The sequence below is a fragment of the Sabethes cyaneus genome, chromosome 2 (assembly GCF_943734655.1).
Source record: "Sabethes cyaneus chromosome 2, idSabCyanKW18_F2, whole genome shotgun sequence".
Classification (NCBI taxonomy): Eukaryota; Metazoa; Arthropoda; class Insecta; order Diptera; family Culicidae; genus Sabethes; species Sabethes cyaneus.
Genome location: NC_071354.1, coordinates 167388741 through 167412916, shown reverse-complemented (window position 1 = coordinate 167412916; position 24176 = coordinate 167388741). Strand labels below are relative to the sequence as shown.

Genomic DNA, 24176 nt, shown 5'->3' with positions numbered 1-24176 from the left:
AATAGTTTAAACATTATTATGTACTGAACCAATATAATATAACTCCAAACCCTTAATGGTTATATAACTCAAATTAGCATTATTTTTAGTTGGTGTCGTCATATTGAAATGATTTAAACATGATTCAATATTCGCCTTAGGCGAATTTTCTAAGGGAACCGGTGAAGCGGTTGTTTCTCAACGGAAATTCATTCTGTTTTCAGCAGAGGTTGGAAAACTCGCAAAATGAATAGATACGCCGAGCATCGGCAAACGGTTTTTATCATGATAAAACAGCTACGCGAGTGGTTCAATTCACCTATAACAATGAGCATCATACACTCACGCTTCGTAGCATCGCTGAATATACGAATATCGTGAGCAACGCAAAAGTGCCAATTGACGCTTTCTGCTGCTTGTAAAGCCACTAACACTACTTTAAACTATTCCCTTTTCGTGGTAATATTACTTTGAATACTTTCCGACGTCCCCGGGCATTCTATATCCGAAAAATCGAACACACTCAATGTTCAATATTCAATTTTTGAAAGAATTCTGATGTTCATATTGAGGTTCTGTTCGTGATAAAATTTAAAGCTGATGCGTGCATTATCGGCGAGGCAGGCGAATAGTGTATGTTCATGAGGGATGTTCATCGATTCAAATGATCACTTTTTCGCGAATTCTCCAACCACTGGTTTTCAGTAATCAACTGAAAATTACTTCTATTTTTCGGAGAAAAATATAAATATAATTAAATTATCAGATTAGAATGAGATACAGACGATGCTTCTGGGGGTGGCGAAAACTGGTACATCATCATACACCACAAATTTTTCATTTACAATGACTTTTTCAAATATTTGGGCTTAAATTTTATGCTGAAAACGTAGCAAAAATATTTCTGTTTAATGTAGGCCAAACAATTCTCATCGATATGGAACTATATGGCAATGAATCTTGGGTTTCTGTTTGCTGCCTGAAAAAGTGGCGGTTTCTGGTGTCGTTACCCTATTCAGTAAATGTTATCAAGTTAATAGTTTCAACATAAATCACTGCTCTGTTCATTAAACTGACTTAAGCATTCAATTAATCTGAATTGAGTGTGTGATCAGACGATATTCCTAATCAACTTAAAGCAATTTTATTGAATTGTAGATTTATGGACGAAGAAAATCATTTCCAATAATTTAGAATACGTCAGTAAAAAGCTTAATTAGTACAGAAACATAGTCTAGTTTGCGCTGAAAAGTTTTATTTTATTCTTTTTGGTTACCTGCTACTCGTATACTTACATTCGTTAAGCAGCTGTGGCATCGCAGATGCTATTCAATGTTGATTTAATTACCTGCATTGTGTCCATTTAAATCTTATCGGAAATAAGTCAGTTTTCCTTAAACTGTGTTTCATGCACGCATTTCTGTATTTTCTCTCTATTAAGCACTTCTTAACAGAAACCATTTTTAAAATGATACATTATTTTATCTTAAAATTGGTATTTCATACCTCTTTCAATACAGTTTGATATCAATTTACTACCTCGTTTCGATCTAATATGGATGTCTACGTGTGAAAGCTTTTATTTTCGTACTAACTTGATTTTCCGTACCCCCGCAACAGTGACAATGTCGAACTGTAATTAATTGCGTCCATTCTACTTCTCTCTCATTCCTCACCCGAACCCGTGCGGCGTGCTGCGACAACAGGTAACCGCAGGACGGCCAGCGTGCGATCGGTCGGCTACAGCGATCTGTTCGTGCTCAGCAAGAAGGACATGTGGGACGTGCTGAAGGAATACCCGGCGGCCCGGGTGCGACTGGAGGCGATCGCCGTCAAACGGCTCGAAAAGTACAAGAAGGCCCCGCTCGAGAAAGGTAATGTCGGGATGAGCTAGCCCCCCTTTCCCTATTTTCCAGTCCTACTCGGCTCTAGCGTGTGGGTGTGTAGATGAGTGTGTGTGTGCACAGTTCTGTATTGACTAGAGAACTTTTGTAGCATTATTAACCGATAGATTAGTGGTAGATAATCGGTATGCTGGCTTGAAACGATGATACTGCCTCAACAAGCCAATTTTTGTTGAACTTTCTATCTATTATCTTTTTTCATGCCAGAAAAAAATACATACAACAACGAATCACTAGTCATTTTTATTGTAAATATACTCAAATCTGGAGCGATATTCTGTCTTTCTGTCATTTCACGTTTTGGGAAAAACATTAAATTAAATCCGTTTAATAATGAACATAAGCTAAAACTCTTTTCATAATTCTTACTCATTTATTCAAAATCATTTTAAGATTGGATATTTTTTGGATGCACATTTTTCCAAACTGACAAACAATTAAGTACGACAATTATCAATCGATGCTTCGAAATTCTCATTTTGAATGAATACTGCATGACACCTCAGACGAACTATCGTTTTCTGACCATTAATTTACTAATCACTCTATAAGAAAAGATTCGAAACTAAATTTACTGTAAAAAATAGTCTCAACTCCATACCACGAGCATGGAGATTTCTATCATGGCATCAGTCATGGTGCAACTATGCACCGAATGGCTGTTTATAGACTCAGCCCTGAACGCTGATGGACGGCCTTTCCCGGGAACCATTCCCCGGCGACACGGCCGGCCGTTCCGCCAGCCGCCTCGATGGGTCAGCTTTCACCATTTCTGTACATATATAGCGTGTGCGTGTCTGTCTCGTATCGTATGTTCGATTAGATTTGTTATTGAGTGTTAATTATGTGCTATTTTTGCGATTGATTATCCGACCGAAAGTTGCTATGGGACGCTGCCAATCGACGCCTGGACTAGTGGAAACGCGGGGTCGCACCACCATCGAGGATATGTGGATATCACCGACAACGGCGGTTACGTCTGCCGGCTCGATGGTACCGACATATCCACCACCGGCGGGCAGGTAAGGGGCTAGTCTCTTCGTATATCGCCGCCCAAAGCGTCAGGTCCTCCTGTGTGTGATTCCTCATCCCGACATTTCCATTTATTTAAAATAATATATGGACTGTAGTTGTAGTAGTGCATTTTGTCTCTAGAACTATCTGTTGAACAGCGCTGCATGTTAATTACTATTTTTCTTTCAAGTTTCTCTTTCATGACAGGAGCGGTGCACTTCTAAGCTAGACACTTGTGACAGCAAATTTGTCATGCCAACGTTCGTCTGGACCATTGGGTTGAGTAAGCCGTGGGGTGGTTATTTTAAGAATAGGATATTGTTAGCAACTCTGCTAGAAAAATATGGAAAGTATGGTGTTGCTCGACTGATTTAGTCTGAAAAGTGATGGTAGCGTGGAGTTCAGTGATTCATGGCGATTTTTATCTTTTTGACAAGTTTTCGAATATACTTTTGAAAACTTGGTACAAATGAACAAACCTTTTTAGGGATTTGTTAATTTGTTCTACGTATAAAACTTTTTCATCTTTCATCCGTTTGTTGAATTCGATTATTGAAAATCAAAAATTAATTCTCTTGTCCGACCACAATCAACTAGGACCAAAATCATTTACTTGTATCATCGTAAGTTGACTAACAGAAAACACAGAAAAACAGATGCTAAAAATATTACTAGATGTAACATTATATTTCGCCATCGACATGATCGTGAACGGCAGATAAGAAGATATGCTGTGTGAAGAGACATGTCAGCACTGATTGTATTGAAATCCGTACACAAAACATAGACTGTCAGAGTGGTTGGAAAGCAAATTTGAAGTTATTGGGGTTAGCGGGTAGTGGAAATATCTACTTCGTAGCAATTAGAAATATTGTACAGTAAACTTTTTTGACCAACGTTACTAATTCTGGTTTAAATGATTTTAAAAATTAGTTGAAAATGTTTTTGCCCTGATGAAGAGGAAATAAATTCTTGAAACGTTGGCCTAGACAGCAAATAAACTAGTTTACTAGTAACCCGATGATTAAAACGCCATCATTAAAACCACAATTAGGAATATTTTAAAATATTCTGATGTTAAATACAACGTATTGAAGCATTGTACTTGAAAATACATGTAACAGAAATGTAAGAATTATGCGTATCGCAATTCAAAGGAATTACAAAGATATGATCCACGGATATGGTACGATTACAAGTAGAAAAACCGGTAATCTGTGCCAAAAACGATTCAATTGAATAATAATTCCTGGCATCCGTTGCGCTGACCTGAGATACTGTGGATTGGACACACCTTGTGGAGAGGAGTGAACGCCATATGCAGTGAAATACTTGACTGGAATCCGCAAGGACAACGAAGAAGAAACGAACCCAGAGGCGTATGGCGCCGCAGCTTACCCTTACTAACACACCAGGATTACTGTTTTTAAAATCCAGAGGATTTCTATTTCATAGTGGAGGCGATTCCCTTACCAAGTTATAGGTAACTCGGGAATTCAACTCTTGCATTCTCATATAACGATGCTGATTCTAAAAGCAAGGTATTCTGTGCGAATCGTCTCCAATGTGAGGAATCCTAGAGACTCTGTGCGAATCTCTGTGTAGGTAATCTCTGAGTAGGTAATCGTCGGCAGTGGAGATCTCTGATATCTTCTTTTTGTTCTGCTGGACCGGCGGATATGCATAAATAAGCAAGTAAGTAAGTTGGAGTGACATCCAACAAGTGTGGATGTCTGCCAAGTAATCGATAACTTCTAGCAGGGCTCCAAATAATTGTTCATAAACAACTACTTGTCTCAGTAACTATTTGTTACTCACTTTGATTTAACGTCCGTGCCTTAAGGCCGTAGAGCTCTACCAGGAGAATGAGTGTCGTTTAGCAGGTCGTGAGCTTTTTGTGGATTTTAGTTGCTTACGGAATCCGTAAAACCACGCCTTTGTCAGATAATTCACTTATAGTTATATGAAAGAGTCAAATACCTTGACGTGGGACCATAAAGTTGCACGTATCAGTCTAATAAGTTGTGCTGAAAACCCATGTTAAAGCATTTTGTGTCTTAACTCATTTCGCGTGACCGAATCATATGCTGCCTTATAAATATCTATACACAGACAGTACACCTACAAGTTGCAATCGATAAATTGATCGAGGAACTGTCACATGACCAACATTTGATCCGTTCTAAAGCTTCCTTCTCGATAACCGCATTAGTATTCACCAATATAGATTTTATTGTCTGCTGTTCTCACCTCGTATCAGGTTTGTGAATTCATGTAGCTAGAGGGCGTCTACATCAAATTGCATTACGGAAAAACGCTGTAGAAAATTACCGACAGAAGCTGCCGGAAGTCCGCCTTGACGCAAGTCTTATCATCCATGATGAGAGATTTGAGAATTTTCTAGGTGCTTGCGCAAAATAAATTCGCGACGTTGCTTTTCGGGTGACGCCATTTTGTGCAATTTGCGAAAAACAGACCCCGATAAAAATACAATGTAAACAATACACTCTAAACCACTTCTACTCAAATTTTTAAGAGAAAATATCCAATGGGTAATTTTCTACAGCGCTTCCTCTGTGATGCAATTTGAAGTGGGACATCCTTTAAACCTGCACAGCAGCGCAGTATCTGTCTTGTTCTTTTTAATGACTACATTTCCTCTGCCGTTCAACAGTACTTTGAAATATTGTTCTTAACGAACCCGTTTTATTGATAAACTAGTTCCTTTCCTTTTTATTATACATGATGGAAGTTGAATCTTGATTCTTGAACTATGAGATCTATAGTATGTGATATTTCCAAAATTGGCAATGATGTAACTAACAATTGATATGGTTCTGTAGAAAAGAAGAACAGGTCTTTCAAATGAAGTAAATCTTTTTCGGCGGTCATCTTGGACTTGGTCGCCATATGGGATTTTATCAGAAATTTACCTTTTCGTCATGAGCGCACCAGCGCCATTTGAATTGGAAGAAACGTAACTTAGAATTTAGAATAAAAATCGGTTCGTGCGCTCATGGCGAAAACGGCGATTTTCTGATACAATCGCATATGGCGACCAAATCCAACGTGGTCGCCATAAATTGTTTTACTTCATCTAAAAGCCCTGTTGTTCTTCTCCACAGAACCATGTAATCTGTTAGTTGTTTCATCAAAAATCTACTGCCGTGAATCCCATAACAGTCTCATTTATAAAGGAAACTCCATAGAAAATGGGACAGTTATGCGATTCACTGCAGTCTAGGAAATATTAAGGATTGCTAAAAATTCACCTGTTTTCAAACTACTGGGCCGCTTGGTGAATCAAGGGTTCATGGTTCCGAAGTATTAAAAATGTAAATCTAATAATTAGATTCTAATTTTTTAACCATTTTTAACCAACCAAGTATAAACGTTTCATTTTTTAACGTCCTCGTGCCAAGCTCCGAGAATTACTATGCACATGATGGATTTGCCAGAAGTTGCCGTCTGAAGGATGTTGTTTTTTGGTCCGCTCTGGCCCATTATGCCAAAAGATCACTGGAGGACATGGGCCGGCTAAGGATAATTGTTGTACTAAATACCGCCAACCCTCCCAGCGTTATCCAGCAGCAAACAATAGAACATATTTGGGTGAATAATTTCGTGTCCAAACGGAGATCACCAACGCCACGAAAGAGGTGAACAACATGCTGATGTGTGTGGTGTGACAATATTTCTGACCAATGCATAAAAACATGCGTTACCAATTTCCTTGCAACTTTAGCGATTTAGCGATTAGCGATCTCAAGGGTTTATTTTTAGCAAAGCAAACGTGCAAAAGGTGCCAGTCCCAACGATAGGCGATGTTAAGAAGGTTATCAAATAGCTAAAGAACAATGAAACGGTTTGGAAGGATGCAATCGGAGCGAAGCGTATCAAATGTTTACACTGCGACAGATTCTCCGAAATAGTCGTGAATACAGTGAGTTCCCACGCACGACCTGTTCGTTCACTTCAAAGCTACATATGATACCGTCGACCGAAAACAGTTATAAAAAATGGTGGTCGAGACCGGCCTCCCTGGGAATTTAATCAAACTAATTAGATCTACGATAAGTAGTACTCGGCACTGTGCTTGGATTTTATGTGTAACACACTGATCACACAAGGTAATCGTCATACTTCGTCAAGGTAATGGAAATGGTCTCTCATACCAGCTGTTCAGCATAGCGCTACAAAGTACTATGCACCGCACCGAGTATACACTCATTTGACCGGTTATTTTCTACGGGCATGAAACGTGAATAATGTTCGAGGACGACCTGCGAATGGTAGCTAGAACTGGGTGTACCCGTTGAGCAAAGCACTTTACAAGACACTGGACAATTACTCCACAAAGATAGTGTTTACTTCATATCCGGTAGAACGACCAGGAACGTGGTGGGCAAGATGTTTTTCTCTTGTGTGAATTCATCACTACCACCACTACTGTTGATTTATTACGGTATCGCCCGGGTGTTTGCTGTATTCTGCACTGCATTTCTTTTTGCTATAATCGCTATTGTGCTGAACGATGAGCTTATAATTTTTTATGCGTGCTTGTGTGTATTGGGTTTACCCTTCCTTCAAGCTCTACCTCGCTACTCAAAGCGAGTACTGTCTCCAATTACAGCCATGCCAGGCGAGGCTAACAGAGGTGCATCTAACCATAAGAGTGACTTTTCATATCGTTAAGAGGCTTCATCGGGGCAATATAGAAATGATAATAAGGGGCCTGATGTACCCAGCCTGCACCAACTCGTGTATCAATGTACAAAAATTATCGTAAATATCTAAAGTTGATATTCTATCGTTTTTAATGCTAGTAGCTGACAAACATACGATTTTCAGCTCAAAGTTGTATAGCTGTATAAAGCTTATTGCGTCTAGTCGGATCTTATTGTATTGAAATATAAGTTGAAACACAGACAAACAGACGAGACACTAGTGATAATTCCATCGTCCAATCAAAAACCACTCACTTTTAAAAAAAGCATGTTTCGCAACATGGCCACACCGCGGCGCGCGGGTGTCGCTTCGAGTTTTCAGTATAAAACCATACAAATGTAAAAACCCTACAGCATAAAACCCTGCAAATGCAAGCTACTCCGCGACATGCATAACAGAGGATGCTAGTGTGTAAGCAAAATGTGTAGGACGATGGTTTTTAAAGGATTTTCTTCTATATGTCATGTCAGTTCGGCAGTGGTTGAAATATAAGCTATATAAGTGTATCGCTCAAAATTATTCCTCAGTGCGTATAACGCCTCCAAAACGATACGGATAAGTGGCATTTGCGCGTCGAATACGATTTCGTTGGATGCATATCAGTAGGTACCTAACTATTATTTGCAACCTTATTGTACATTGAAAATGCTGACTGGGTAAACCATTCCCCCAACCTTAAGGGGGTTGGTTGGGGGAATGGTTTACCCAGTCAGCATTTTCAATGTTCAACGATGTTGAACAACGCTCAGAATAAGCCGTCATCTTGTCTCAATCTTCGCCACGTCTCGAAGAGACTCGAGAATATCCTCTATATGCGTATTAAACACACCACTCAATCCAATGTAGCTCCGATCAGTCGCGTCAGTTTTCCGGAAACCCCACCATAGCTGGTCTCGATCGACTGTATCGCATGCTGTTTTGAAGTCAAATAGTTAGTGAATTGTTATTCTAATTCTTTACGATCTCTATCCTTAACTGATTCCTGGTTCATCGAGATTTGGCCAAGTTTTGCTAATAGCAATGGGCAAAATATTTATCCAAGCCATTTTTTCCGCTCCGGTTGTTGATATTAACATCTGCGACGTATTAAGGCGTAGAGGAGTTCCAGGTAAGCTAGTCCATCTCAAGTTTAGTAAGAGGCGTTCTCTTGCAAGGTTTTGTACAACGGCGTATTGTACGACCCCATAAGGGTTACTGCTAACGAGAGATAGGGCTGCATTTTATCACCGCTTCTGTTTCTCATCGTTATGGATGAGATATTAGTTGGAGCAATTGACAGTATACCAAATCGAGGATTGCCTTGAAATCCTCTAACGATGGGGCAGCTAAATGACCTCGACCTAGCCGACGATATTGTTTTACTCGCACAACGCCGAAAGGATATGCAGAGCAAGTTAGATGACCTCTCCGAGAGCTCTCAAGCAGCAGGTCTCACAGTGAGTGTAGCAAAAACTAAGTCTATGGTAGTGAACACTGACAATCCCACCAACTTCACAGTAGCGCGACAACAAGTTGAGCAGGTGGATGCCATTTAATATCTAGGCCAGACAATACTCGAAGGTGGTACCAAGACTGATACAGCTACATGAATCAGGAAGGCCAAGGGTGTCTCTGCAGCTCTGCATGACGTAAAAGAGGCAGACCCAGAGCCTCATGGTGAAGCAGCCTACCAGATCCGGGCTGTAGACAAGAACCTGTCCTGGCGACAGGTAAAAGCCATTGCGAGTAACCGTCGGCTGTAGAGATCTCTGATTTCATCCCTTTGTTCTGCCGGACCAGCGAACATGGACACAGATTGTTAGAGGTTGTTGGTATTTCCCATCAAACCGATCACGCGTCGAAGACCAGATACATGGAAGCGAAAGGCTCAAAGAAAACAGACGGCGACTAACTAGCAGTGGTGGAGGAGTTCGTCTGTTTGGCTTCCCTGGTCACCACGGACACTAGTAAGCCCTTCACAAAACGTTATGATCAAGAAATATACGCTACCGTACGTATCTGACAATGTACAAAACACTTATTAGACCGGTAGTTCTTTATAGACTTGAAGCTAGGGTTGCCAAGTGGCCGGTTTTTGGCCGGCCCGACAGGTTTTTCACTTGCAAAGCCGGTGGCCGGTCAATCCGGCAAAAGGCCGGTTTTCTGACATATGAAGCCGAATTTGTACTTTTTCCCTGATTTGTTAAATTTTCTGATAAATTTATTAGCAATCCTGAGCAGTGGGTTATTGAAGATAGCCAGTTTTGCAGTGACAATACTTTACTTCAGGCGGTAATATACATTAAATTGTTCACTAGCACCAGAAGCAAGTAGTTGTCACTCTGAAACTATCTATCTTCAATAATCCATTCGTTGTGGTTTCGACTGTGATATCCTACCGTTAGCTATCTCCTCAGCTGACTGTTTATCCCATTTACACGGGAAACTGTCAACCGACTTCCGGCGACTACCCCAATAGTGTCATTAACGAACATTACACGTTCCAGGCAACAAATCCTCTCTAAAAATATGCAAATATGCTGCCCCCCGCAGTTTTTGAAGGCAGGACCGACCGGCCGGTTTTTGTAATTTTCAGACTTGGCAACCCTACTTGAAGCTGTGACGTTGCGCCGCTTTGGCGGAGTACAAGCGAAGGCGTAAGAATCACGAATTACAGGCACTGCTAGGAAAGATTCCTGTCCTACATCTAGCAAGTTGGTAGGCTACGGTGGACCGAACAATTCATAAGGATGTCGGTCGACAGTGCGACTAAAACGGTTCTTTTCACCTAACCCACACACATCACAAGGAACGGCACATCACGAGGGGCTCAACGTGTAAGATGGCTTGACCATGTCGAGTGATTTGCAAATTCTGAGATGCCTGAGAAATTGGCGGCCAGTGACCCAGAATCCAGTTGAATGGACACGACTGCATTTAACAACAGCAGTCGCCCCAGCTCTATGCAGCTGACGACGACTATGACAAACACTGAATTGTACTCAAAAGAAGTGCACTGATTGTGGCTCGCGGTCGTGGCTGGTAGCACGTCCTGTGCTAGGCTCCAATGCACGAGACCGTCCGTCGGAAGAGATGACGAGATTGAATTCAGGGGTGACATTGCGCATCTCGTTTCGAGTGCTTTTGGTTCGTTTCGACCACGTTAAACAAATGGGTGTCTCGAACCAAAATCACTCCGAACGAGAATCGCAATGTCCCCCCAGTTTCTCATTGTGAAGACGATCGTTACCAATGTGGTTTGAAAAGGTGAGGAAGAAGAAGCCATTTGATGGTATTAGTAGCGAAAAATCAGGAAATGACGTCAAACTACAAAAACAAACTGCGCCGAACAATGGGGTTTGTTTTTGGAGTTTGACGTCACACTAGATCGTGATTGGTCGATTTACGATTTCACCTACACTGTGATGAAATTTCTTTATGGCACTAACACCACTTTACCAACATCGCCACACCTGTATATACCACATTGATCAGCACCGTCGCCTGCTGAGTGAGTGTCAATCAAAGCCCTATTCGCGTTGACGGCATTAATCGACCTCTTGCACACGCATAGAAAATCCCATATGTGAGTGCGGGTGAAAATCTGCCAAAATGTTGCGATCTCTTGCGCTCTTTAACAAATTCCTATGCTGCTTCACCCCTACAATAAACTTTTGGAGGTGGCAGCAGCTTACGTTCGTCAACGCGAATAAATGTAAACTTAAACCGATTAAAATTCCGCCGATTTGGCTGCCCTTCTAAAACCAGCAACATTGCAAACAAGATGTCGACTAACATTTGGAAAGGGCGGATAAGCCAACTGTCAAACAGAACGAGTGAGAGTTCATTTTCCTATGCTGCTCCAGCAAAAAATAACCCTTGCTCGGTCTGTTTGACAGTTGGCTTATCCGCCCTTTTCAAATGTTGGTCGACAGATACAAACAAAATGCTTGGTTGCGTGATTATAACCATACCAGCAAATTATTGCGTGTTTCATTTTGATTTATTTTTTTATTGCTTATCGATTGTTAACGTGTGAATTTCTTCAAAAATGAAGTAGGTACTACAGTTTATAATTCTGTTCGAGTTGAATTGAAAACAGAAGGTTTTACAATCATAAAACCTTTACGGATTCAAGATACTGGAAATTCTCGCCGTAAACAGACTTTTTATGAGGATTTCAATAACAGAAAGAATTAGTCTTTGCAATACGAATTTTTAAATTACATAACATTAGTAATAACACCAAAAAGGACCAAAAACAAACGTTAAACAATGACAATTGCCGACAGATCCCGTACACACACTATGCCGTGTATACGTACACGCGATTTGTTGATGCTGCTGTTGTTTTTTCCATGAGGCTGTTGTAGGGTTTTTCAAATTGGGGGAAAATAAACCACTAACAACCGCAAATCCCACCACTAACCACTAACAAACCGCAAATTAGCAAGTTCTATTGTTTCATGTTCGATTGGAACCGACGTACTCTATTACCACAGACAAACAGACGAGACACTCGCGTTAATTCCATCGTCCATTCAAAAACAACTTATTTTTCAAAAAAGCATGTTTCGCAATATGTCCACACCGCGGCGCTCGAGTGCTGCTTCGAGTTTCCAGTATAAAATCATACAAATGTAAAAAAACCTACAATTAAATCCCTGCAAATGTAAAAAACCTACAGTATAGAACCTTGCAAATGCAAGCTACTCCGCAACATGCATAACAGAGGGCGCTAGTGTGCAAGCAAAATGTGTAGGACGATGGTTTTTGAAGAATTTTCTTCTATGTGTCATGTCAGTTCGTCAGTGCTATTACTAAGGTATGGCAATCGCGGCACATTTGTGTTCGTAATATACTAAAACAGTAAAGGAGTGTTGGTATCATCGTTGTACGGCGCGATGTTTCTGCTTTTTTATGCCCGTAGAATGTAGTACGAGATTGACTACTAACACCCGATCAGGAGGACCTAACAAAATTATAACAGATCTTGTTATTTTGTTATCAAATTTTCAACAGTTGTTATTAATTTGATATATTTGATCATACAGGGATACCTCGATATAAGACAACCTCGTTATAAAACAACCTCGATATAAAACAATTTTTACCTCGATATAAGACAAATTGCTTTGACATAGTTGGTAACGACACCTGAGCCAATTTTCCAATCCAAAACCGGCGCCATAAAAATGTTCATTTTTTTCTAAATAATGCTAAAAGTTGTAAAAAACTAATATTGTCAATTGCAAGGAAAATTGAACCATCCAAAGTGCGATATCGGTCATAAAAGTGCTATTTTGCATTAAATCGTTTCGGTATCTTCGGCGCACTTTTTCGTTATCTTCTAAGCAATAAGTGCGCCGAAGATACCGAAACGATTTAATGCCAAATAGCACTTTTATGAGCGATATCGCACTTTGGATGGTACAATGCAATTGACAATAGCTCAAACAATACAAAATAGTTCAAAAAATGTAACCACATAACACAGAACAAAATTGGCGACTGCTAATGCAAAAATGTTTGAAAAAATCATGTTTCGATATAAGACAATTTCGATATAAGACAACTTTTTGAAATCATAAATTGTCTTATATCGAGGTATCCCTGTATTATAACAACCGTTGATATAAATTAGCATCCATAGGTGGTTAAAATATCAAAAATTATAACTAAACTGCCTCTAATTAATACCTGATTCATAACAAACCATGTAATGATTTTATCTTAATTGTAACACATTTTGTTAAAGTTTAATTGTCAACATTTCAAGATATTTAAAAAATAACACAGCTAATAAAGATATATTAGCAAGAATTAGTACACGGAAAGAAATTTGACTCCGATGCCATGAATGAAATCATAAAATCATGAAATGTGAATTCATGTCAAATCATGACTGAACTGCCATATCAGACAGCACAAAATCATGAATAATAATAGTTCATGATTTTGCATTGTGTTGTACCGTGACCGCACATAATTGCGATCAGCTCCTAATTCCGATCACTCAACCTAAATGGTAAATTTTTAGAAAATTGAGCCAAAACCTGTAGTAAATGAGCACGCTTAGTTATTGTGCTATGTGTTTATGTATCAGTTGTTGAAAAATGACTGCCTTTGGGGCACCATGCACTTCAAAATAAATTTAATTCGACAGGCAGAAGCAAAAAACGCCCTCAAAATGTATTTTCTTAGCCAAAGTGCTAAGCGCACGATCAAATTTGCTAAGATCATAGCAGCGTGAAAACATATTACCTTCTTCGGTATTCTATGATAACTAATAGATACAAGCATATATAATCGTTCTGTATCAAATTTGGCTGAAAAAATGCTGAATTTGTGGAATTTATTCCATTAAAGTAATTGATCGGAATTATGAACATCATTTTTTTCTGCTTCTAATTCCGATCACTATATCAAAGTTATATACTGGCAAAATGCAAGCTAACGAAGTTACTATTTGGATTTTAGGATTGATTGCAACATGATAACATGGTAGGATTATCGAAATTTTTGACGTAGGACCACGTCTTACGTCATCTACGTCATAGGCGTCAACCAAAATTTGGAGTTAAGCCACCGTCACGAAAGAATGAAAAGTTTTGAACGCTAATAGCTCTTCCAATTTCAAACGGATTTTGATCATAAACGATGCAGCAGTTGTATGGCTTTCTTGAAAAGATTGTTTGCCGATCGCTAAATAGTGAAAATTAACGAAAGCTTTCAAGCTAAAAATTCTCCGTACATTTTCCGTACGATGGTCTTGCTTCCCAGGCACGGGCGACCATTACACATACCAAGCTTGTGGCTGGTGCTGATTAGCATAAGCAGGCACAAGCATAGGATCCGCCCGTGTGCTGCTACTCCGTTATTGACCAGGACCGATGAAAATTGCAAAATGATGGCTGGAAAAAGCAGGCTTAGGACAGCGCACTGTTCCTTTTTGTGCAACCTTATCAGGTCCCTGCGTGCTGATCAATACAGACGCCGGCCACGTCCGAATGCGGGTCCTGGCGGGATGGGAAGGAATGTTAGTCCAATACTTGTTGCTAGTAAAGACCAGGGAACCCTCTGCATCTTCACAAGCATCAAGCTTGTGGCTGCTGCTGATTCAAGACAAAGAAGCAAAATAAACTTGCGTGTTTTTTGTTTACTACAAAGCACAGTTTAGCCTAGGTGCTACATTCTGATTTGGAATTTTGACCTGTTTTTATACGACAGACTTCGTAGCCTGTAAGAATACGGGACAATTGTGCTACAAATCCTTTGACTCTTTCAGTCGCGATTCGAACATGTGACGTCTAGCTTCCTGATCAGATGATTCTAGCAAAAATCTTACAGAATTGTTGCTCAAGTTGATATTTCAATCAAACTTTGTAATAAATGTTTCTACCTTTGTCACAATTTGGTTTTACAGCAAGACAGAATACTAATTTTTGTTACTCATATGGATATAAACTAGATAAAATTATATCATAATTTGATATATTTGTGATATGCCTTGAGCAAATTTTGTCACAATTTTAGTTATTTCAACTGCTAACGAGACCAAGTTTATAACAAAATGCAAAGGAGACTTTGTTATAAAATACTTACTATCTAGAACTCATCCTGTTATAAATTTGATATATTCATTTGATCGGGTTATTAAACCAGTGGCTGCTGGTCAACTGAAAGGCTTAGACGTTTTGCTTTTCTAACGCTGCAAACAAGCGACAGCGCAGTTATGAACTATCTTATTAATACGTGTTTTTTCAATATAATAACAATAACATATTATTTTGAAGACTTAAGTTTTCTCCTAGAACTTATGCGTGAGGCAAATTTCTATACTGAAATACTCCGATTATGGCACTGGTAAAAATATTCGTTTTTGATATCACAAAATAGCTCACCTGCCATAAATACGGTACAGCAAGATAATATTATTATTGTATTGTTTGTTTTTTCTCACTTTACGCTATTTTACGCTACACATATACCAATATGGTGTAAAAAGTTTTCTTTAATATTCGAGGTTTCTTCGCGAAAACCAGCCTCATGTAGTTCTACACCAACTACGCGGTCATGTCTGGAACACAACCTTTCTGATTTGATTTTTACTATTATTTATGATCAAAGCTTTATGAAAACGTCGAAGTGACCCAATTTTATTGTAATTGTAACAGTTGAACAAAGATAAAAGAAGAGGAAAGTTTTATAATCCGCTTCTCGATCTTTTGAGTACACAAATTTTATGAATATTAAGCTAATGATAATAATGATCATTAACGCAAGCAGAAGATGACTGGTAGGGGGATTGTCGTCAAACTACATAAAAGCAATACATTTCAGATCCATTTGGTACGAGTTGACAAAAGTTTTTTGCTTTAACAGCTCATTATGACGTGATCGGAATTAGATACACCTGTGATCGGAATTAGAATCACCCCTTATAATTGATGATCGGAATTAGGTGCACTGATGCATCATACTATGATGCATTTTTTTAACTTTCGGTAAATAATTTAGGTATTTTAGTATTTTTCCATGAAACATAATTGAAAATACTTGCTAAAGACATATACAGTGTTAATAAATATCAAAGCTATATTTTTCAGTAGGGACTCAAAGATGAATCATGCCTTAGGTGATCGGAATTAGGTGCTTTCACGGTACTGCAAGAAGCTCGTGATGTCATGATTTTTATTCATGGTGTATTTTCATAAACCATGAGCCGGGAATCGTGAGTCATTTTGCTCGTTTTGGAGATCAAATTTCTACCCGTGTAACTGTGAAGTGACGTATTTAATATACTTTTAAAATGATGATGGTAATTAAAATAAGTTTTGCAAGTAACATATTTTGTTATAAAAGTAATTTGCAAGCAACATATTTTGTTATTAAAGCGAAATGTGTCATTCTTAGTGGTGGAATCTATATAGCTCATTCATAACTCAATGTGCTACTGGTATCTGAATCTGTTACAAACTTGAATTTGCTTCCTAATTAGTTTATGTTGAATATGTTGAAAATATCAAAATGTGTTATATAACAGATATAATCTTGTTATGGCCTCCTGATCGGGTATGGTTCTCCACACCTTTGCTAGTTTACATCAGATTGGAACGAATTTTAACAGCTCGATTGCAACTACAGTTGACTCCCGTTCATTTGAACGATTCCTCCTGCAAACTAACGAGGTTAGATTTTAATTTGAACAACTGCAACCCTGCTCTTTGTTATTGTTTTGGTGGTTTGATTCAGTTGGCAGTTGCAAGCAGCAAATATTTCATTTATCGATCGGATTTCTATCATAATCGTTGGGAAAACGCAATGTGATACAGAATAAACACGCTAGATCAGTACAAACAAATCGTGTTCATGTGCATTGTCGGCATAAGCAAATGATGTCATGTTGAGAATGACATTTGAACTATTTTTAATTTGCACGTCGTGCAAACCAGCGGGGTGCAAATTAAAAAGTGTTCAGATTAAAAACGGTCAAACGTCAAACGAACGGGGGTCCACGGTACTTGGTGATAGTCATCCAAACTTCACTTTTACAGGGCTTTAGCGTCAAACTTGTGGGAGTATTGGTAACCATATTATGCAAGGCCCCTCGTTGATGGTGAGTTTGCTTATCGTTATTATCCCGTCGGTCTATATCCACCCCTGCTGCGAGCGAATGTCATATTAGTGTGTAATCATAAATTCTGTCTCCCTCTCCGCTCGATTGCAAACGGTTTGGTCACTTGAGCTTGCGCGAAGTTAACTCGCGCCCCTTTGCATTTCGGACCATCGAGCAGTCAGGACGTGTAAGTGTAAGTAGTTCTATCCGCAAGCCAATGTACACTATTACTAAGGTACGGCAAACACGGCATGTTTGTGTTCGTAACGTTCGTAATATGCTAAAAAGTGTAGGTGCGTTAGTGTCATCTTTGTACGGCACAATGTTTATGCTTTTTTATGTCCGTAGAAGAATAGGGCGAGATTGACGTCACCCTTGCAGTTTACATTATTTGCGCTGCTAACACAAACAAACGGTACGTTGTTCAACACCTCTACTACTTCACATCGTCCGCAAGCACTAATCTATGGAAGTAGGAGCACCACAAAACTGTTTTCGCTCTGATTGTGTACACTATGATTCGCTTCATTGCAGTTGCTGTCAATTAATTTCTTAACTGGGCTCAATAATGGAGTTTGAGAATAGTGTTAGAGAAAGAGTTCCAGAAACTTCTGTGTGGTATTACTTTCTGTGATGAATCTAGAATCGTGAAACGGCAAAACGTGTAAAGAGTATTTACAATATCAATTTGGATAGCGCATTGTCCTACTCGATGTTAACAACGATCAACCTTCAGTATCTTCTTCGAGTGTTGAAAAAGCTCCATCGTAAGAGTTTCTCGAGAATATTCCCTCATGAAGGCGGTGTGAATAAAAGTTTGCTTAATTTTTCCCGCATAAATCTTATAGCGAAAAGAAAAACAATCGCTTTTATTTACACGTACTAATATTTCATTCAATATACAATATTGATTTGAAGAGATTCGCCAATATATTCTTGCACGAGGATTTAACAAGATCCCAAAGTCGCACAAAGGAGTCAAGCCAAAGGTGTAAGTTTACTGCAGTTATGTGACTGTAAAATATCGGAAGCAGCTTCGTGAGAAACAAGCACACAACCGAAAGTTGGGTCTAACATTTAACGAATTGATTTCGGTTCTTAACCATAATGGAAACGTCCATGATTCAATAGACATCTGCAATTTAGGGCTCGCACGAGTTAAAGAGTCGTTGAATGCTGAATATTGCGTAGAGTTATTGGTACAGAAGTGGCCGGAATTTGCTATGGTATTACCCGAAACTATTATGGGCCTTACGACAAATGGAGCACTAATTATGAAAAAAGTGGGAAGGCTTGCTTCTGCAGATTATCCAGTTTATCTGGCGACTAGATGGAGTTCATCTTGCATAAGTGTTCTGCACCAAAGGTCTATTTATATTCAGCTCTCTAATTTCCTAAGAACAATACTTAAGCAATTTTTTTTAATTTTTAGGTTCAGGTTCCGCTACACCTGCTGACTGCTCCAATTATGCCTGACCTTGGATTTAATAGAGATAGTGCGATGAACCCTGAATATTTCTCAACCGTTATGAATGTTATCGAAAGTGTCTAGATTTTCAAGCAATATCCCTCGAGAAATGATGATGTTCTTCAGAAATACGTTCGTGTGGATACAGGCTTAAATAGCTGAGTTTGATCTCTGACTGCAAGATTAGATGGAACAGTTTGCTTGCAATACTTAAAAATTTTCTCGAATACAGGACTTCGGTTCAAAAAGCTTTGATCGAGGACTTAAAGGGAGAAGTGAAGGTGAGATATTTGAATGACAACATAATGGCATTAGTTACAGAAATTATTGAACCTTTGGATCGTAGAAATGCAGGTATAGATCAGTTAGAATTGCACATTACATGAAGCAGACACTAATATTGCCAACGAATTCTATGAAATACTAAATATCTGGATTAAAGAAAGGCGGTTTGATTACACTGATCTTTTCGTGTTTTTGTACGACCTAATCTGAGGAACGACAATGAATAACAATTTTGGAATATTTTTCAAAACTTCGGGAAATGTTTTAATAAAACAAACGGACGAGTTTTTTTAAACGCGTATACACCGGCAATGAGGTTAAGGAAATAGTGGATGAGACATCGCCGAGCTTTGAGTTCTGAAATGAAGATAATTATGAAGCTGACCATGAAGAAGAAATTTGAAAAAAATAAGACTTACGCAGCACCTTACGGCAGTTTAAGTTTCAACGCCTGTATTTCAAGAAATTCTGCGAAGGGATTTCACTCCCGTCAAAACTGAAGGATTGCAAGACAGTACGTGGAATGTTCTGCACCCCTTGAAATTATCTGTTTTCAACTAGTGATTATTGAGATCAACCATATAAGTATTATTAAATAAATAAGTTGTTTTTGGTTGGTTCCATGAATAAGCTTTTTGCTTCAAAGAAACTATATAGATACCTTATATATTACTAGTTGAAATGAAATCACACAACGTGCATGGTACTTTTCGATTGTAGTTAAGAGAGAACAGATTAGTTTAAAAGTTACCAAGAAAGTATAGTACCACAAGATTGTTTTGCGTTTTCAGAGAGTTGTATGAATATTTTTCGTCGGTTTTTAAATTTGAGTCGAGTGTCATATTTAACAATTTTATAACCTTTACCTTTGGAGAAAACCAAGCTGGTCTTTATACTTATCTTGTTTAGAAAACTTGAGGAAATCTCGTCACATAGAACGTCATATTTTCTAGCAAACGGATCATGAGATCAGACCAATGCATAAACCATAAGGTAATAGCATGCTTGTATTTCTCGTTCATCTGCGCTGTTCACGGATTGTCCTAGAACTGCCCATGACACTAGTTAATCGTTTTTCTTTCACAATCCCGTTCCAGTCGCATGACCAGTCCGCGATCCCATCGTGGAGAGCTCAGCAGTAGCAGACAGCCCCAATCGCCCGGCTCGGTGAGCCCCAGTGTACATAGTTCCGAGGAACGGCCTAGAAGTCGAACGACTTCCCATCAAATCTCACGACCTCAGTCCCAACCTAGTCGGACCGGCAGGAGAAGCATTTGCGACGCCAGCGGGATATCGGCGAACAGTAGAGACTTCCTTGGCCCTCCGTGTGACTCGTTAACGCATATAGAATCTTCAGGAGCTACGCCACTGTTAGGATCACATGAAGCGCTGGAAGGTGAAATTAAGCGTCTACGGGAACGGTTACACACTGTGGAATCGGAAAACTTTTCCCTCAATGCCAAACTGGCCCAGCAACAGTGGGAGGTTGAACACCGGTTGGCCGAAATTGAAATGCAGATTTGCGGAGCTTCGTCCGCGTCTAGCATTAGCCAGGAAAACGAAACCGAAGATCTGGAGCGAAATCGGGAAAGTATCATATAACACGGAAGCGAGCTGCCTCAAAAAGTTGCCCTGGTGTATGTGCGATGTATGACTTAGAAATGACGCGAGACGCAAGGTGTGCTGTTGTGTTGCTGCGTCATCGGAATCTGCAGGACCGTTTCGCTGAACACGTAGCAACGGCGGTGTTCGACTAGACTTTTTTCCTTCGGTTGGCCAATCCTAGAGTCCACCACTATTCACACCCGAAGTGTCCGATTCGGTGTTGTTGGTGGTGGTAATTTACAACAACATTACGGGTCATCTTTGACAAAAGGCAGCTATTCTAGAACTACGAAGAAGCCTTCATACAGCAGGAAGGCGAACCGTCGCACAGTGAGTAGGTTTTCGAACTGTAAGCAATTCAGGAAATTCAACGTTGGAGAACAGTTCACACTAATATCACCAAATGGTTCGTAAAAAAATCGAAAGAGTCACTAATTCGGGTACTAAACTTTGGAGAACAAGAAAACAAGTGAGATTAAGATTAATGCAACTAAATTGTGCTCTGTATGATAGTCGAATCATTTCATAAATGTTTCAATAGCCAAAAGATCGCAACCGAGCTAACACATTGTATAAATATTAGCCAGTCAAATAATGACAGATAAAGTCGTAATACGATCACTTGCTATATTCGATTATTCTCGAACGATGTAGTTTTTTTTACCACATAAAGTAACTAACGAGTAAAGGAAATGATTGAAAAATCACACACACTGACACGTGACACTAGTAAGCAAAAATAATTGTTGAGAAATGGTTTGCTAGTGCCGGCAGCCAACTAGGAACGAATTTTATTTGATGTTACCAGTCGAGAATATATTTTAAAACTTTGTTATTAACTCGGTACTGCCGTCATGTACGTGCTTACAGATAGGCGTTCACTCAACGATTAATCAGATTAAATCACCCTTGCGGAGGGAATTATTGTGAATATTTCACTGTAAAAAATTGAAACAATTAGATTAGTTAAGGATAAATTTTAAAACACTCACCTTAAAAGTCGCGCATTTCCAAATTTTGCATTATTACATTATGACACGTCACGACAAATAATTATAAAATATCTTTCATCATTACACACAACACACTCATGTGGGAGTTTTCTTTTATCCAAAATCAAACATATTAAAACTTTTTAAATTTTTGATACCTAGAGTTACTAACATTACTACCAAAAAAACAAGAAAGTTTCATTCGTTCCAATCTCTACCATCACCATTCGGTGCAATATCGTCCGATCGGAAGACCGTAATCGAGCTCCGGAAGCCGGAAGGCGAGAACTAAGGGCGTGAAAAAAGGCGTCACCTTAGATAATCCTATTGTTGTTCACAATTCACTCTAACTACTGGCGGCTGTTGTCCGTTGGTCCTACTAAATCCATCTAAATCGCGTAAAGTTACTAGTTCGGTTCACGATAGGTAATAGTTTAATGCAATTCGAAATTCATCCGGAGCGCAGCCAGCGGCAAACGGAGCCTCCAATGGCAGGTTACCGTCGCTGGAACCGTGCGACCGTCATTAAAAGGTTTGATCAACACTGCAAACTATCACTAGCACCACTGTTTCACTGCTTTTACTATCCAGTATTGAATTCAGGATAATTCGGAATTTGATTGTTTCATTGATTGATTTAAAGTAGATCAGAATGTTTCAGTTTATGCCTTTTCACAGTTGAAGTAATTAAATTAAATTCATTTTACCTGCTAACGAGCAGGATCGTAAAAATGTTATTTTCAAGCTTTTGAAATAGATTTTCAAATTGGCTTCAATTAAATTTTATTTTAAATTGATATTTCCATGATCTCAGCTTTTAGTGATTGCTTTTAAACTAGACATTTTATTTTCAAACCAGTGGACGGTGATAGTCAGTCGCAAAGACGAATAAAATTACGAAAAATTGAACAAATGAAATTCTAAATAGTTAGTCAAATAGAAAATAAAAAATTAAATAAATAAATCCAACTTCCGTTTTGTACGGCGGGGATACACAAGAGTATAAATAAAATAAAACAGAAAAACCTAAGCTGGATTTCCCTCATAAACAAACAACTTTTATACTATTTCACTGCAAGCTTCTATTTGTAATTAGGCGCTTATCTCTTTAGTTTTAAAGTCTTACACCAGAATGCACGTCAGGAAGCGAAACAGATTCGCAATGTCACTGAAATCCTAGCTAACCCGGAAATAGGTTTCGTTTGCAAATTCTTCGCAATTTTTTCAGCTCCAGTTTTGCCTCAAACTGTAAAAAAAACACACGTCTCATATAGGATAATCTCTGCGTCAAATTTGTTCTCCGGCCAGGAGAAAATGAGGCCTAATAAATTGTAAACACAACTACCACTATCCTCATCGTAAATAGCTATACAATAGGGAACACCGATCCGTTCGTCATTTGACTACACTTCTGCAAACGAAAAACGCGAAACACCATTACACTTTTCCTTCAGCAATTTAAGGAAAACAAAACGATAGGAGCGTATGAAATACGAGCGATTCGAATACATTGAAAAAGAGAGAGAAAGAGAGAAAGTGCATGCCTTCCTTCGCGGGTCGGTCGGTTTTTGCAAATTTAGGCAAGCAAAAGAAAAAAATTGAAAAAAGAAAACAAAATCAACTAAACTCTGTGCAAAGGGACCAAGTATAATTGTAAACAACAGCAGAAACCAGTTCAAGTAGTTCAAGAAACACACTCAGAACGAACCCCATAGAGATAAATGACGACAGTATAAATACGACACTAGCCACCCACCCACCACCTTCCATCGCCCGCCCGCCCCATTCAAATAAGCTGAGAAATGAGCTAACGAAAGCTTTGCTGTGTTTGCTTTTGCTATAAAAAAGGGAGCTTTTCATCGGTCTGTCGGCGCTGTGTAGCTTTATGTTTTGTTTATTATGGTCATTGCCCGTGACTTGGCCGCCATTGTGATGGGAGGGTGTAAGTTTGGGTGCACCACATACAAGAGTACGGCAGTCAGTCTCAGTATGCATTCGATAAAAGTGGAGCTTTAAGCTGCAATTTTTGTGTTTATGCTTCAGCGTGTCCTCGAAGAAAACCTTGAAGAGGAACTAAAATGCGAATTGTTTGGCAGGCTATTACTTTTGGCAAATCGGTCAAGTGCTAGGTGCACATTAAAGTGCGATCGCATAAACAAAACCAAGTGGTAATAAAACCGGCTCACATTTTATCAAACGATTTGCAGCCTGATGACGTTATCATCTAGATTCAAGGGGCACATTTCGAAACCTTATGCTCTAGGTCTTGATATTATGAAGTTTATCATTTAGTATTGCGGCTACCAATAATTATACCTTGATTTATATAATTAGATTTACAGGTATAATTATTTGGTTTTATATATTTTTCAATATTTGAATCAGAATATAAATACTTTTAAAATTGATATCGATCAATAACTAGAGGTTACTTTGTTTAGTGTTTCAATAGAAAACGAAAAAGATTCGAGTTGTCTTCGAAATCGTATTTGATATTTTTCCTCTTCGATTGGCGAGCGTAATTACTACACCCAGTATCATAAACTACTGTGTCATGGCCCGGTTTTATGTTCTACGGTTCAAGTTTACATTCCACTTAGGTA

The 24176-nt window shown here is 39.0% G+C and overlaps 1 protein-coding gene across 1 annotated transcript in view; it reads left to right on the top strand.

Annotated features, from left to right (window-relative positions):
• The window catches only part of LOC128737555 (cyclic nucleotide-gated cation channel alpha-3), a 167079-nt gene extending 146501 nt beyond the window's left edge, over nucleotides 1-20578 (top strand). Inside the window, exons 9-11 of the mRNA XM_053832224.1 lie at nucleotides 1686-1853; nucleotides 2764-2905; nucleotides 20074-20578. Of these exons, the coding sequence (XP_053688199.1) occupies nucleotides 1686-1853; nucleotides 2764-2905; nucleotides 20074-20578 (815 nt within the window). The remainder of the gene's footprint in view (nucleotides 1-1685; nucleotides 1854-2763; nucleotides 2906-20073) is intronic.
• Nucleotides 20579-24176: the final 3598 nt, after the last annotated feature.